Source organism: Taeniopygia guttata, chromosome 1 (genome assembly GCF_048771995.1).
Source record: "Taeniopygia guttata chromosome 1, bTaeGut7.mat, whole genome shotgun sequence".
In the NCBI taxonomy this organism is placed as follows: domain Eukaryota; kingdom Metazoa; phylum Chordata; class Aves; order Passeriformes; family Estrildidae; genus Taeniopygia; species Taeniopygia guttata.
In genome coordinates, this window is record NC_133024.1 from 86,243,981 (window position 1) to 86,260,271 (window position 16,291).

At 42.3% G+C, this 16,291-nt stretch overlaps 1 protein-coding gene across 10 annotated transcripts in view; it reads left to right on the forward strand.

The window, feature by feature from the left end:
- MAP4K4 (mitogen-activated protein kinase kinase kinase kinase 4) overlaps positions 1–16,291 on the forward strand; it is a 164,345-nt gene that overhangs the window by 66,706 nt on the left and 81,348 nt on the right. For all 10 annotated transcript variants that reach the window (XM_072932694.1, XM_072932698.1, XM_072932704.1 and 7 more), the window contains exon 3: positions 11,588–11,644. In XM_072932694.1, coding sequence (XP_072788795.1) covers positions 11,588–11,644 — 57 coding nt within the window. The remainder of the gene's footprint in view (positions 1–11,587; positions 11,645–16,291) is intronic.

A 16,291-nucleotide genomic window follows, 5' to 3' on the forward strand; every position in this document is an offset into this window, starting at 1 on the left:
TTGCTCCTGTGCTTTTAAGATTTCCTTCTTGTAGAATGTCCAAGCTTTCTGGATCCCTTTGCCCATCAGGGCAATTTTGCAATGGACTTTGTCACCCAGTTTCCCAGACAGGCTGCTGCCCTTCCCCTTACTTGTTCAAGAACTGAAAACTCTTTACCATTTCGTGATTGTTTTGCTCAAGAGTACTCCAACCATCACATCACCTGCCAGTCCTTCTCTGTTCACAAACAGCAGTCCTAGCAGGGCAGCTTCCCTAGCTGTCCACATTTGACCAGCTGCATCAGGAAGTAACAATCTTCCACACTCTCCAAGACCCACCTGGACTATTTCTTCTCTGCTGCATTGTATTTCCAGCAGACGTCTGGTAAATTAAAGTTCCCCATGAGGATAAGGGCCAGCGATAACGCGATGACTTCCAGCTGCTTGTAGAATATTTCATCTGCATCTTTGTCCCAGTTGGGTGGTCTGTAACAGACTCCTGCCAGGATATCTGCCTAGGCCATCCCTCTGATTCTCACCCATAAACACTCCACCCTGTCATCACCATCATTAAACTCTAGGCAGTCAAAACACTCCCTAACACACAGGGCTACCCCACCACCTCTCCTTCCTTGCCCGTCTGTTCTGAACAGTTTATAGCCATCCATTTCAGCTCTCCAATTGTATGAGCTATCGCACCATGTATCTGTGATGGCAACTGTATAATGGTTTTCCTGCTGTGTGAGGACTTCTAGTTCCTCCTGTTTGTCGCCCGTGCTGTGTGCATTGATGTGGATGTGCTTCAGTTGGTCCGTTGATTCCGCCACCTTTTCATGGGAAAAAGCCCTGATTTTTGTGTGATCATGCTCAGATACTTCTGTGGTTTCTGAAGCATCAGTAATCCATTCCATCTTCGTTGTCATATAAACGTCCATCTGCAGCCTTCCCTAAAACAGCAGACTGAAGGACCTTGGTAGCACACTGTCCCTCAGACATTGGCATGGTTCTCCCAGACTTATCTCTAGTGACTCTGGTTTTATCCCTTTCCAGTTTCAAACCTAGTTCAAGGCTCTTTCAATGAGCCCTGTTAACTGCTATCCAGAGATCCTTTTCTCCCCTTGAGAAAGATGTACCCCGTCTGTTGCCAGCAGGCTTGCTGTCATGTAGACTAACTGATGACCAAAACCCCCAAAATTCTGCTGGAGACACCAGGCTCAGAGCCAGGTATTGATCTGCTGACTCTTACTGTAGAAAGAAACCTCACAAAGCCTTTTGCACCAAAATAACTTTTGCTTGATCTGTGTTTTATTTGTACCCTGAGTTCACAGCAAGGCAGGTAAGGACCAGCTGCAGTGGCAGCAGTACTGCAGCCTTGCTTTGCAAGCTCGCCCAAGGAATTTCTTTCCCTTTTTGTTTGCCACAGCTTGGTGTGTGAAAGCCTGGAGTGTGTTATTTAAGAATGGTGAACATGTTTTGACTAGTTTTTGTGAGGCACTTGGTGTGTTCTTGAGTAGTTGGTAAAAAATCATTATTGGAGAACACACAGCCTCCATTTCCTTAATGCTGTTCTTTCCATGGATTAACCCGTGAGCTGAATGTGTTGCATAATGGCTTTTCTGTCGTCTGGCCCTTTCACATAATAAACATGTTGGCCACAGACTTTGGGAATGCAACTTACATACCCAGGTAGCAACAGAGAGGAAATGGCATTTATTTTGGTCTTTCTTTTGCTAAATAAATAAATAAATAAATAAATAAATAAATAAATGTCTCTGTAATTGCTGAGACTGGGGAGTTGTTGTTACTGACTCTGGTATAGAAAGGGTTGTTAGTACAGGCTTGAATTTCTGACTCAAACTCCTGCTGACAAAGCAGAAATGGTTTGAGGTCTGAAAGTACTGCCTGAGTATTTGAAAATAGTTGTGTGGACACAAAGCTGTTTACAGATCACTCGCTGGCCACCAGCCAGGTTCTCAAGGACAAGGTGGTTTGGATTTTTTTTTTTTTTCTCTTTAGAATCACAGATGTACTTGGCAGGTTATCAGAAGATAAAAATGCTGGAAATAGTCTCCTGGTGCGAGTCCTCATTTAATTAAAACATAAAACTTTAGGCCAAATGTTGCTTGAAAGCAACTTGGTAAAATATTTCTGAATTTGTTCTTGTGTATGGGGTTATAGTATAAAGCATGGTCCCTATTCTTTTCAATAATGCTTCTTACTGTAGTCCTCCTGCAGCATACCTTGTGCTCTACAAGATGTATTTTAGTTTCAGCAGTTTCTGCCTGGCAAATTCTGGCTTCCTAGTACATAGTGGCAAGGAGATGGTGTTTGTAATGGCTAAAGGAAAGAGGATTGAATAATAGGATATCCTGAGTTGGAAGGGACCCACAACTCTTGATGGAGTGTCTCCCCTCAGCAGGAGAAGTGAAAAGCTCAAAACCGTGCAGTTCCAGCCCTTTTGGTTGTGTGGGGTAGCACTGGAGACGTATTAACAGTTGGACTGGAATTTACTTTATATATATACACACATAAATACATGTGTATGTATTTAAATAAATGTACATTTAAGAGTTCATTAACTTTCCTTCTTTAATGCTAATGTTCCAGATCTTTTTTTAAGGCTGCCAATGTGAAATCTCTCATTTCGAACATGTTGAAAAAAATTCATTACATAGCCTGATTTCTTTGCTCTGCTCAGCTGTATTGTTCTGCTAGGAAGGTATATATGAAAATAGTTCCCTTTCCCCTTGCCCCTCATTAATATTAAGCTAGCAGCATGTTTGTTAGCAGCTAGACAAAAGGTGGGACTCTTGATGGGGACAGCTGTACAGTGTGTTGGGCTCCTCTGTGCAGCAGCAACTCTGAAAACATAGTAAAAAGTGAAATAAAAGCAGCAAAGGCAGTAGTTCCCCCTTTTCCCTTCCCACTATTTGTTTTGCATTTACAGTGAGGTTTTTTGCCTTCCAAAACAATTGCCCCATCCATTTAGCATTATTGAAATAAAATAAAAAGCTGATTTCCATTTATTACCCCTCTCTGCTGCTCCCCAGGAGGCTGCAGGGCATTTCAGTATGGTGCCTCAGGCAGCAGGACCTGAAGCAGCATAGCTGGATACTTGCTGTCTGTGACTGCTGGATGCTGCCCAGGGAGGGACATGGGCCTCCCACTGCCTGGTGATGCCTGTCACCCATTTCTCGTAGCAAGTCTCTTTTGGCAGTAGATGGAATGCAACAAGGCTGGTAGGGTGTGTTTGGGCTTATTTTTCCTTCTGTCGTGGTGTATAACCTCTGGTAATGCCCCTCACCAGACTGCAGGCTGCTTACAACAGCGGTGGTGCATGGAGGGGCAGGGACTAACTAGGGTTTGAATATTATTTTTCTCTCCTCAAAGAAAAGTATGTATATTGTGACACTTCTGTGTACTCAGTGCCTAAATATTTAAAATTGTTGAGGACATCTCACCTTGTCCTTTCTGAAGGGGTGTGCCCAGGAATGAGGTGGTTTCTCTGCAAGGTGGTGGTGAGTGTGCAAAAAGTGAAATGGGTGCAGACTTGCCTGTGTCTTGGTCAAAAGGTATCACTTGCTCTTTTCAGTTGGAAAGTTATGCTTGTCCAGGGTGATGATTAGATGTCAATATGAATTCATTTAAAAAGCAGTCAAACAAAGAGAAGCAGCCCCAGGCTTTCTTCATCCAGGCTTATTTTGATGTCACTTTGCAGAAGGGATGGAGAAACTCTGCCCTTTATCTGCCATCTCTCTCAGCTGCAGAAGCACCTGCATTGTTTTAAAGCCCCTGTCCACCCATGTGGGGACCTTGGTAGGTCACTTTGGGCCCTGCTTGGTCTGAGGTAGGAACCTTGTGTGGTGCTGGACGTCTCTGAAATGATGCTGGGTGGTTCTGGCGCCATGTGGCAGGCACAGGGCTTGCTCTGGTCACTTGTGGTGGTTCCCTTCAACCTGAGTAGTACAGCCCCTGTTGCAGGGACTTGCTATGGCCATGCCACCAAACTGGGTTTGCCTTTCCTTCAGGCAGTGGCCAAGACTCTGTGGAAAGTGTTTTGTGGAGAAAGTGCCTGTCAAGGTGTGAGATGAGAAATCAGTAGCAGTCTGCATCAACAGACCATGTAATTTTGTATCTATAAGTACATGTTTCGTAATTCGATCTAAGTTATTTTCTTGATGTCCTCCATCTGGCTAATTTTTAATTATAGGTGCCAGAAAGAAAATGTTCTATGTAAAAGGGACCATTGCAGGGCATCCAGAGAGACAAATCATTGTTAGGAGGGGTTATTTAGTGACTGGTAAAGCCATTAAGGTAGGGTGAAGAACTGGTTTGAATGGGGGCCAGCTGATTTTAGCTGATGTTTCCAAAGGAAGCTAAATGTTCTCTAAACTAACTGTGTCCACATGGGAGGTATGCCTCTATTCTGATTTAATGATTTTCTTTTTTTATTAAGGTTTTTTTTTTTTTTTTTTTTTTTGGGGGGGGGGGTTTGTTTTTCAGTAGTGTGCAAACTAAATCACCTAGGAAGGTTTAAAACCAGAAAAAAACTGCAAGGGTTAATAAAGTCCTATTTTTGGACAGCTGAGGGTGCAGACTATTATAAGGGAAAATGAGTGATAGTGGTTTTGGTAAAAGTCGCTAAATCTGGATACAGCATGGTGGTGACTGGAAGAATGGGAGGATGACTTCAAGGATGGCTCTTGAAGTGGGTATCTTCTAGGCTGGGGTCTCAAGCCAGTTAGCTCAAGTGTCCCTTTAGAAGAAGCATCTTGTGTGGTGCAGGAAGCTGTGGTGGTCACCTACAGAGCAGCAGAGCGGCACACAGCTGATGGCTGGGGTGTCTGGCACAGGGGCAGCACTCAGCACAGCATATCTTTCAAAGAGGTTTCTGTGGCGTCTTGTGAAAACGCATCGCGCCCTTGCTGCCAGTGTTGGTCAGCCTTTCCTGCTTGGTTTTTGAGGAATGAAAGCCAGAAATCTGTAGCATTCACTTGGTAAGGGAATGTTTTGTGCCATTTGAGCAGGAAATGTGCAGTCTTGAAGGGATCCCAGTTGGTTGAATAGGCTGTAGTTGACACGACTGGATTAACAAAGGACCATCCATAGTCTTAAACTGCACAGCTGCACTCCTCTTACCATCCTCCTTCCCCTGCAACATCCCCTTCTTTTGCTATCTTTTTTAATCTATTGCCAGGTGAAGTGTTTCAGTGGCTGTGAACTGAAACCAGCATGAACGTCAGGCCTCAGGCAAATCTTTCAAATCTCCTTGGGGAATTGGTGTTGTTTTCCAGGTGAATTGTCAAGAGAACAGGCCTGCCTTTGCAGTTCTTTTTCTGTTTTCTCCCATCAGACCAAAACATCTCCTGCTGATGGGTGTGAGGAGGGAGGCTGACTGCTGGGCAGTGTGTTGGGAGTCAGCAGAGATGCCTTCTCACTGAGCTCTGCAACTGACCTGTTGTTATCCTGGGAAAGTTAGATTGTGGCTTTCTGCCATGCCTTTCCCACCATCCTTTCTCCCCCCTCCCCTTTCTTTTCTTCCTATTTAGGCAATGAGCTGTTTGGGAGAAGGAAATGCCTCTGAAAATGTATATCCAGCATCTTTCACAGTGGGAAAGCTACCACAAAACTAGGAATCAAAGTGAAAAATCAGTGAATAGAACTCGCTTTTTTTCTTCCTAGTGGGAAACATCTTTTCACTCTGTCCCCAGAAGAAAAAAAATGATAATAACTGTGTATCTTTCTGTGTATTATTTCACAGAATGCAGTACTATGCATGAGTAAATTGTCATTATTATTTCTTCAATAGGCAGCTAGCGAGCCTGTGGATATCAAAAGCAGGATAGAGAGTATGTTATTTTCTGTTTTGCTTTCCAGGCATTTGATGTCAAGAGTTAGACAGAAGGAAAACACAAGAGCTCTGTCCTGTCTTTGACTTAAACAGTGACAGACATTAACAGCTCTGGTTAGTTTGGGTTTAGAATCATCTAACAGGATAATTTCTTGTGTATTTCTGCAGTGATTTTCCAAGTCTTTGTGCTCAGGTTTTTGTTGTTTTTTTTTTTTTTTTCTTTTTCCTCATTTTAATTTTAGAAGTACTTTTCATGCCAGATAAACATTATCCTTTTTGTTTACAAATTCATCTCCATTGCTGGAACATATTTTTACCTTACAGAATGCTGTATCAGTAGGAACAGCATAATTATGGCTACAAATGCAGTTAGGTAGACTTTTTGCTTAAGAACACTTTATTATTATTTATTTATTATTTATGTTTTTAGTTTTGACTGGGGGGGTTTGTTTTCACTTTGTGCCATTCTGTCTTTTTGCCTGTCAAAAATATGTTCTGTTTCCTCCACAAGCACTATTCTCAATGCTTTTCACAGGGTAGACCTGATCTTTTCAGGGGGTGGAAAGAAATACCATGGAGAGTCCAGGTTTTCACAATGCAAAGTTGATCAGTCTACAGCTTTCTATGTTGCCAAGTGACAGAAAGAGCTGATGGTAAACATGCCTTGGAATAATAAGTTATCATTTATTGCACTGGGCTGTGCAACCCAATAACAGATAATTGCTTCATGGCCTGTTGCCTGAGGCTGGTAGGAGTTAAGAGTCAACTGAATGAGAAGCGAAATGGAAAGTTACGTTTGCCATCGGGCCATTGTACAGCACTCACTACTAAGAGGTGGTACTGTCGTATTTTCACTTGATGGCATGTCTAAATCTGCTGCTTCTGTGTGCAGAGTGGCAACTGAAATTGGATTAGTAGTTTGTTTGTTTTTTTCAAATCAATTCCTCTTCTTTCTACAACTGTCAGCATAGAATCCTGGGAGCTGGGAGAAGTTTACCAAAGACTTAATTGTGTACAGAGCACAGGATAATCCAAACTTGCAAGTAATGACTCACAAATGGTGCATTCCTTCCTTAATGTGTGATGTTGCCCTATATGCTGCTTCCATGCCATTTAGCTGGGGAGCAAGCTTCCAGGAACAGTCTCCCAGAGGCATGTTAATATGCAGGTCTGAAACTGTGTTAGTAGGAGAATACATTACTGTGACATAAATATCTTGGGTAACTGGGGGAGGGGGGTGTTGGGAAAGGAGGTAAATTAGCTGATAGCATTTCTTTTACACTTAATTTGCATAGTTCTTTGATAACATTAAGGCACAAGAGAAAAAGAGCACCATGAAAAACAGCACATAACACTGCTTGCCTTTGAACCTTTCTAAAGTAAAAATTTTACAGTAATAATGTGTGCAAAGGAGGAAAGAGGCAAGAAGTAGGTGTATTAACTGACTTGGAGAGTGTGGGAAGACTTGAAATTTATAATGTTCTGCAGATCTTGGCAGTCTACCACGGATTCCCCTTGCCCCTCTGCTTTTCAACATGCATAAAGCCCACTGAGATGAGAAATAAACACCATATTGCTATCAGACATGACTAGGAATGTGCTTAAGTAGTGGATTCAGTTTAAGATCCAGTTTAAATGCTGCAGTATTGCTGTGTTGATGAGAACTACAGCTCTATGTATATGAACTTGCAACCATCTGCATGAGAAGAAACAGGACAAGATGTGAGGTTGGCAATTTCAATTCCATTGACTTGCTCATCTCAACAGGCCATTTAAAAATGCAGTGGTACAAGTAGCACTCTTAAAAATATTCTTAGGCTGCTTCCTTGGGAGGATAAACCAAGTGCTTTAATATGAATAGAACCATGAAATGAGGGAGAGAAAAGTGGGGCGAGTGTGTAAGAAGTAGTTCAGAAATTTTGGTGAATAAAATCTTAATGTGGTCTAAATGAAGGGAATATGTTGGCAGGCTCATTTCCATGGGGACAAGCTGACAGTGCTGATGTTTCCTTATGGTTTCCATGCTGAAACCCAGTAAGAGACAAACTCTCACTCCCAGGATGACGTAGCCTTTTCTACCTGTTGCTGTGCCACTGTTTGAAAAAACCTCTGCAGCTTCCTCAGTCCATTGGCTCTGGAGAGTCACCCTATGCTTAGCAAGATCTTTCTAGTTTGCTTTTGTCTTCATTGCACATTTCATATCCACACAACATGCTGGCTGTGGGACAGTATCTTGTCATCCTCAGCCTCTGATATTTGGCACCTAGCAATATTTTAAGAAACTGCTCTTTTCAGTCAGCATTGGTTGCATTTGTGCAATATTGAAGAGCTTTTCAGATATCTAGATATGGTAATCACTGACAATTTGCCTGGAGAAACAAAGCTGCAAGAAGCTCTGCCTTGCCATGGGGATGGGCATGCCTGGATGCCCTGAGGGGCCATGTGTCCAACTGCACTAAAGCAGAGGCCTCATTCTGCATGAAAAATGTAATCCCAGTGGAGGGGTGTTGCTGAGATATGGTGTCTGGATGGAGCCTTGGTGGTTACTACATTTGTAAAGTGCCCTGTGAGCAGAATTTGAATAAATTTTAATCCCAGGAGATTGAGTTCAGAGGGTTTCTCCCATCTATGATTTCTGCAGTTCTTTCTTCACGTTCAACCACATTGCGATTTTATTATTACTCTTTTTAACACTGACAAATTTTTCCTAAGCAAAAGCTGGCCCTGAAAATCTGATGATTGGTTTCCAAAATGGGATTGCTTAGCCATTTCATGTTGCAAGCAAAATTATACCAGCATGCTAATAGTTTGACAGGTCTGTTCTTGAGCAGAGCTGTTAAGCAAATAAACAAACAAACAAATACTCTGCTCATGCTTATATGCTGTGCTTGTGGTGTTTGTTTTTTCCCGCCCTCTGAAAATATTTTTAAGGAAAAGAATGTGGCTTCAAATATATTTTTTTACTTCTCTCATAATAAATTAATGTCATGCAGGCCATCCCTCCTCCTCCCCATATGTTGCAGATTTTTAGAATATGAGTGCTCCATACATTATGAAAAGGGTATTTGGAGTAATTTTAAACAATATTCTGAAGTGACCAGGGTTTAAATTTGGTCTGGGATACTGAGCAGACCACACTTCCCACACTCTGCAGTTCCCAATGCTTTCAGTCCCTTAGGAGGGTTATGTAGAAGCTTTTTCCCCTCCCAGAAGAAGCAGAGTGAAACATGAGCAGTGGCTGTGTTCTGCTGTAGCTGGCCCCAGTTTTCATAGGGACACTCATGAAGGCACCAGCAGGATCCCATAAAGCTGCAGGGGAAATATGGTAGGGCTGGTGCACATTAGTCATCCTGAGTGGGCCAGTCTCACAGGGAGGAACACTGACTTCAGAAAAGCTGTGAAGTCGAGCACTGGGAAATTTTAGGTGTCACTCTGGAAATAGCAAGCCCACCAGTAGTTAGTAGATTTAAAAAGACAAATAGAGAAAAAATTCCATGAAAATGGCATCCTGTCCTGCTACTTTGCTCTTCTGCATGCCACATTTTCTGCTTGAGCATATTTGGCCACCATTCTAGCACCTCCACTTTGCTGCAGTGAATGGGGAACTGTATTTCACTGCTTTTGTAAAAAAAGTTTCTCTCCTCAGACCTCCTTAGTGTTGTGAGGTTTTTTCTTCAGAGATGTCTTTGTTTCTCTGTTATCTTTAGCATATTCTTTTTGTACCTAAAACTGTACTTCCCATGTCCTCGGGTTTTTAAATTCCTTCAACAAGGAATTTGTTGAAGGAAAATGTGGATAATGGGGGCAGAGCTGAGAATAGGCATTTTTACACATCAGTATAAGCCATTTTCCCCTCCTTCCTTGTAGGATGATAAGTCTTGAGGAGAAGCCCACAGGCTTTTGTCATTAGGTAGAGGTCCAGGGTGGGAAATTGGAGTTGGAAATCCCCTGGGCTTGCTGAAAGACTTTGGTTCAAGAAGAAGTAAGGTCAAGGTGAGGTCAGTGTTGGCTACTGCACACATTACGACCCCTAACTTTGTTTCAAAATCAAAACCAGCTTGAGACCAAGCTGTAAAAAGAAATGCCTGTGGTAAAGCCAGTTTACAGAGCAAGCAAAGCCTGAGCACAGTAATGTATTTATAGAAAGCACGTGGATTGGTTAGTAAGGGGGAGAGTGAAGCACAAGAAGAGTTGTGGAAGAAAGCTGAGGCAGTGAATTCTGCAGCATTTCATCCTTTTGAATGCACCAGCAACACCTGGCCAGTACCTTGTCATAAGGTGTGAAAGGGTCAGGATTCTCTAAAGAGACTAGTGATTTGTGGTGCTTCAGTTCTGGGGTGCCAGTCTCGAAAGACCCTGTAAAGAGATTAATGTTAGTCCAGGCAAAAAATGCACTATTCACGTCCATCATATAGGTTTCTGCCTAGGAAACTCAGAAATTGGTGAGGAGAGAAATAAAGGAACTGTGACTTCAGTTAAATGTTCCATTGTGTTCTTATTATTATTTGTGATGAAAGCGAAGAAATGTAATGGGCATACCTGTTGCTAGAGAGCTTGACTGATGCAGATAAGAACCTTTGGAGATGGTGCCTGGGAAAGTGGTTGGTAGACTGGGCTGTTTGACTGGTTTGGACAGACTGCTGGTGTTACACTGCTGAGCATTAAGTGGAGAGCTGGAAAATACCAATATTGGGACCATTTCTAAGTGCCTGTTTAGAGTAAAAAGTACACAACCCCTAATTGATGTCTCTACCTCATGTGAACACACTGGAGAGAAAAAGGCTTTTGTCTGAAGTCAGCTGAGGCGAGTTACAGCCCACCAGGGCTGGAGGGGCCTGCCATGCCGCTTGCCTCCCAGCCTTGTGATCTGCATCCTGCTGGCTCCAGCTCTGTTTTCACTGCAGAGCAAACCAGTTTAATTTCCTGGACTGCAATCCCCTGCCCCACCCCACAGTTTGCTTTGTCTGTGTTAACTTTCTGCCATTTTAGTGATCTCAATCAGCTTATCATATGATACAATGAGTGCCAGAAGGAGCTCAGTGCTCCTGGGAGAAATATGTGACAGGAGGCTGGAAGGAGGCAGAGGAAGGAAGGGTAGGAGCTCCCTGCTGCAGGAGCTGGGATCTATTAACTCAGCTCCAGCTGTACTGAGACACTGTACCCTTACTGTGGTGTAGCTGAAGGGAGATGACGTCTTGTTCTTGTCTAGCCACTGTGAGACAAGCAGAGAGCTCTTGCAGGTCTGATGCATCATTTGCAGAAACTCCAGGTTTTTTTTACCTGGACAGACCAAACCAGTGAGAAATGTCCTAAGCACTAAGCATGGGCTAACCATGCTTACTAGGTAAAGCATGTAATATATCACCTAGGTACTAGGCATTGGTTCATACAAATAAAATATGCAACACATGGGATTTATTCTGACATGTTAATAAGCTATCATTACTGACAACGAGCTTTGCTAAACAAAAGGGAAGCCGTGAATAACCTGTTTGTACTTGATAATCATCATTTTAATGTGGAGAAAAATAAATGGGTACTAAAATTTGAAGAGGAACACTTTAAATTTGTTATTGTTGTTTTAGCCATCTAGAGTATTTGTGGCATCTCCTAGGAAGTATCAGAAGGGTTCAGCATAGCTGGGGAAAACCCAGTGACTGGCATTCTTGTCCAAGTGTTTTGCCCTGTGTAAGCTGAAGGGATGGGTGAGATGCTGGTGCTGACTGTTCTCTCTCTCTCTCTCTCTCTCTCACTCAGGGTCGCCATGTCAAGACGGGTCAGCTGGCAGCCATCAAAGTCATGGACGTTACTGAGGTGAGTACAAGAACCTTCTGCTTTACTAGCAATGTGTAAAATTTATTAATGAGATGGTATAAGGCATACATAATATTTCTGTTCATAAGGCTTACATAGTATTTCTGTTGAAAGGCATGGTCCTTGCATGTGAATGTTTGTTCTCTGTTTGCAGGACCTGACCTCTTCAGTCCATTTGTGTGAGATTTCTGTGTGCCTGTGTGCTGGGTTGTTTGGCCTTCAATAATTGCATTGCCCAGTCCCAGGGCATATGGGTGCATGTAGCACTCTCTTTTCAGAAATTTCTTAGAAGAGGGGGGGAAAAGTTCAGATTGTTTACTTCCCACTTTTTTTCTCTGAAAAGTATCATCTTGCTTTTACCAAAAAAGAAAGTGAGGTGTCTGCTTGAAGTTGAGGACAGTGTTCTCCCTGGTACATCTGCAGCCTACAAAGCGTATATGTTTATTCAAAGGAATGAGTCCATTATAGTTCCAAGAAGCCTAAAAGCAGAAACATCTGCAAGACTGATGAGCAGATTGCTAACAGAATTCAGCAATGTAAAGTAGTTGTAGTAACTGACCCATGGAGATTTACTGTGGAGCTTTAGATGGGAAAGAGGGGAAATTAACCCAGTCAAAGAAATAAAAAATATATACCTATATTTGAATCCTTGGGTATCTTACAGTTTATGCTGTTCAAAAAGCAATCGGTTTAAATTAAGTTTTCAAAACAGATGAAGAAAAGCCTGGGCTTCTCTCTATTACTCTATTTGTGGTATGTGGAGTTCCATTCACAAATTAACAGCTTCAAATATGAAATCGAATGAAATACTCCCATGTGATATCTGCAAAGCTTGACCGATACTGCTCCTCTGTAGAGAGGTTGTGCCTTTTCAAACTGTCATATTCTTCTGAGCTCCTCAGTCTTACACGGGGGAATACTTAAATGAATGCATGTACATTGTGCAGAACAGGGGGTCTTTGGCCAAGATGGGCCAAATATTGCTTAGTGTGGTTATAGGTGCAATGAGTAAAAATGGCCTTGGACACAAAGTCCTAGATGAGTGGTGGGGTGTAATGGGTAAACAGGCAGGAGAAGAGGAAAACAAGAGACAGGGTTAGGTCAACTGATAGGGCTTCAGTCTTATCTCTGAATCTCTAGTGATTGATGGGCAGTGTGACTGCTGCTCTCTAACATCAGCTGTTGTGTCTGCCAACATCTAGATATTCCTTTTTTGTCAGATGGCTTGATAAAGATCAATTTTCAGCTGAAGTTTTTCAAAGGCTGCCTTCATGAGGAGGCAATGCTTTTTTTATTGCAGTTAACAAACAGAGAAACCAAAGAAGAATGATGGTTCTTTGCATGTTCTTTGCAGAGCAAATGTTTTCATCTGTGCAGCAGTTTTGCACAGGGCAACTTTCTGGACTGTGCATGACAATGGCTTCTTCCAAATACTAAGATTGGCTCTATTTGTACACTCCCTCTGTTTTTAATAGCATGTATTAATCACAAACAGTTGTATAGAGAGGTTGCACAGAAAAAGGAAGACAGTTGAAAAATGCTGTCTTTAGTATGGCTAAGCTCCTATTGCAGGAATAAGTTTGGAAAAGCACTGTCTTTTATCTCATAAGTGCAATGCTTTTTTAGAGGATAAAGGGTTGTCAGAGGGAGGAGTTTGGAGATGTTAGCTAGCCCCATACAGCTTAAAAGCATTGTCATTCCTACCAATGGAGCTCATGTGTTTTTGCTTCAAAGAAAAGCACTCACAGAGACTAAAAATGTGTAAATTCATCCAAGTTGTACTAAGTCGGCTCCACTTTTTAACACCAGGCATGGGTGATATTGTTACATGTACATGTACAGTGGCAGATGTGGCTGTAGGATGTTCTTGTCCAGCCTTGCTCACTGGTTCCTTGCCCGTTTCCCGACATTTGTGCTGGCACAGCTGCCTTGGGGTCAGATGGTGACCTGGATCAGTGAACAGGCTCTGGTTCCACTTTTAAAATACCCCTACTCCCTTCCTTCCCTTGGTTATTTATAACCTGGATTGGTTCATTGATTGAGTTCAGCACATGATGTTGCAAACTCTTGTGTGGTTATTATGCTGAAGGTGGCATGAGATTGGAAAAGAGCCACTGCTGGCCATCAGGGAGAAGGGGCAGTAACTCAAATTGATATTTCTGCCAAAGAGAGCCATATCCTCAAGCCAAAGCTTCAGTTCCTCAAGGGTTTATTTCATGAGCACCTCCTTTGCTGGCAAACAATGCAGGTCCATCCTGGTTCTAGCTTGCCACAACTTATGGAGACAGTGGGAGGGGAGAATATAGGGACAGTGACTTCACCCTTAGCACTGTTCCAAAAGAAATCCTGAGGGAGCCACAGCCACAAATTCACCTTCTCCGCCTGCTTTAAGACCTACAGTTAGATGAATTGCTAATGATAATACCGTATCCGTGCCCATGGAGAAACAGGCTTGAGTGGAAACTTTCACAAAACTGAAATAGTGGTTTTCTGATGAGTGGTTGCTTGAAGCTGTAGGTGATTTGTGCCTATGTGCATGTTTTATTGGCAGTGTTATGCCTTTCTGCCTAAATTCAAGCAGTGCCATGGGGGATATCTGATTATTCTGAATAACCTGAACTGAGAACAGACATAAGACTTCCTTTCTTCTAGGATACTTCTGATCCAGTGCTTGTTTTGCCAAATGCTTAACAAATTAGGAAACTTAATGTATTGGCATGCTCTTTGGGCACACCCCAGATTTTCAGTTTTCAAGGCCATGATTCTGCAATTCACACATTGCTCAGGATTAGCAAAATTATGTCAGTTCTGGTCTGTAAAGCTTTGATCATCCACACAGGAGAGATGTCAAAGTCAGAGTGAAGGCTTTCCTTAAAATGTTTTGGTTGGCGTGAAGAAAATGAGGCATTATAACCTCTGACTCGAGGCATTGGAAGAAATACTACAACTCTCTAGTGTACATGGCACTGTGGAAATGCTCTTCATCCTTCTCATCTTTTCTTGTGGTTTTCTCTTTAGATTTTAATTTTGAAAAGAATGGTGGCAAGGATGAGAGAAAAGGAGGTGGGCTGAAGCCTATCAGCTTGATCTTTGAATAAATTATGACTAGTTAGTTCTGCTGCCTGAAACGTTGGGGGATGCTCATGTGCATAAAACTTCCCTGCCTCTTCTACATTCCTCCTTTCTAAACAAGTAAGAAAAATACTTAAAAGACTAGATCTTTACTGATCTTTAGATCTGCAGCACTAAAGCAAGCTCTAAATGGAACTGTAAGACCTAAAGATCTATAGGTATCACTATAGAATGGTGCACAGGTAGGTCTTCTTTTGACTTTCAAAGGGCAAAGCTGCAGTGCATGCAGGCTGAAAAAATTTCACTGGAGCGTAGAACAAATAAAACTGAAAACCCCACCAGTTTTCATCAATGGAAAGCTATTCTTATTCCTTGTTGGAAAGAGCCCAATGACTGTAAAAGGGGAACAGTGCAAGCTATCGGCATATGCGCACTTTAAAAATTGTTTTACAAAATTTACACGTGTAGGATGAAGCTCACACTGCATGCTTGTTGTGAGGGAGGCATTATATCTACTCTGTCATTAATCTTTCTATTGTAAGGTCTCTGTTCCTTTTGTGACATTGGTTTGGAGAAGGCAGTGTTCAGTGTGTGTTGATCCCTTCCACTCAATGACCATACTGTTAGGTTTCCATGATCATGAGATTGCCCTGACTCCTAAGATTTAGCAGTCCCTGTTTACTTAGAAGAATCTGTTTTCATGTGAAGCAAATAGCATTTAAAACCGTAGCAAAGCTTACTTGGCAAATCTGCCTGCATCCATCTGTTAACTTGCATTACACCCTAAAGCTTGACTCTGCTTTAACTGCTTTGGAGCCTTTCCTTTCAGCTGCATGGTTGTTTCCAGGGTCGCTCCTGTGTTCCGCTTCCAGCGACGCTTTTCTCTTTGAAAATTTTAGTAACTGATTTTGAGGGAAAAACACAATTGCTTCTCTTCTGTTTGTTATAACCCCTGACGCTGCTGCTTCTTCCTCCTACCTCTTCCCACACACACTCTTGGCATCCCTTGGGAAAGTTTTCCGCATGCCTTTTTTAATAGCACCATTTCTCAGCTCTTGTGCCCAGTGTTTCATGACTTGTCCAATCTAGTCTGTGTAAAATTATGCTAAGTAAACAACTGGATACTGTATCCTGCTGATTTATGAAAGAAGTTGGATTGCTTTTAGTGCTTGCCTGTCTTGCCATTTTTGTGTGTCCTCTGCAGAAAAATTAACCTCAGACCAAAGCTCCAGGCCTGTAGAGAAACAGGGACATCTCCTATGCCTAGACAGGAAAGATTCCCTGAGTTACTCATTACCATCTTCCTTACTCTGCTGGCTGCTTATTTCTGTGGCAATAGGAGAGTCACTTTGATTTTTTTGAGTCTGTATCTTATGGCCTATGTGGTGGTATAAACTACAGTCGTGTGGATAATTTGTCCTTTTTCCATAGGACATCTCAAAGCAGTCTGCAGAAAAAATGCAGATAAATAAAAATGTGCATTCGCACATAAACTAGCAGACAAAATGAGGGAAAAATTACATAATAAGCCAAACCAAAAGTTTGCCCTACTATGTATATTCTTGTTTTCCCCAT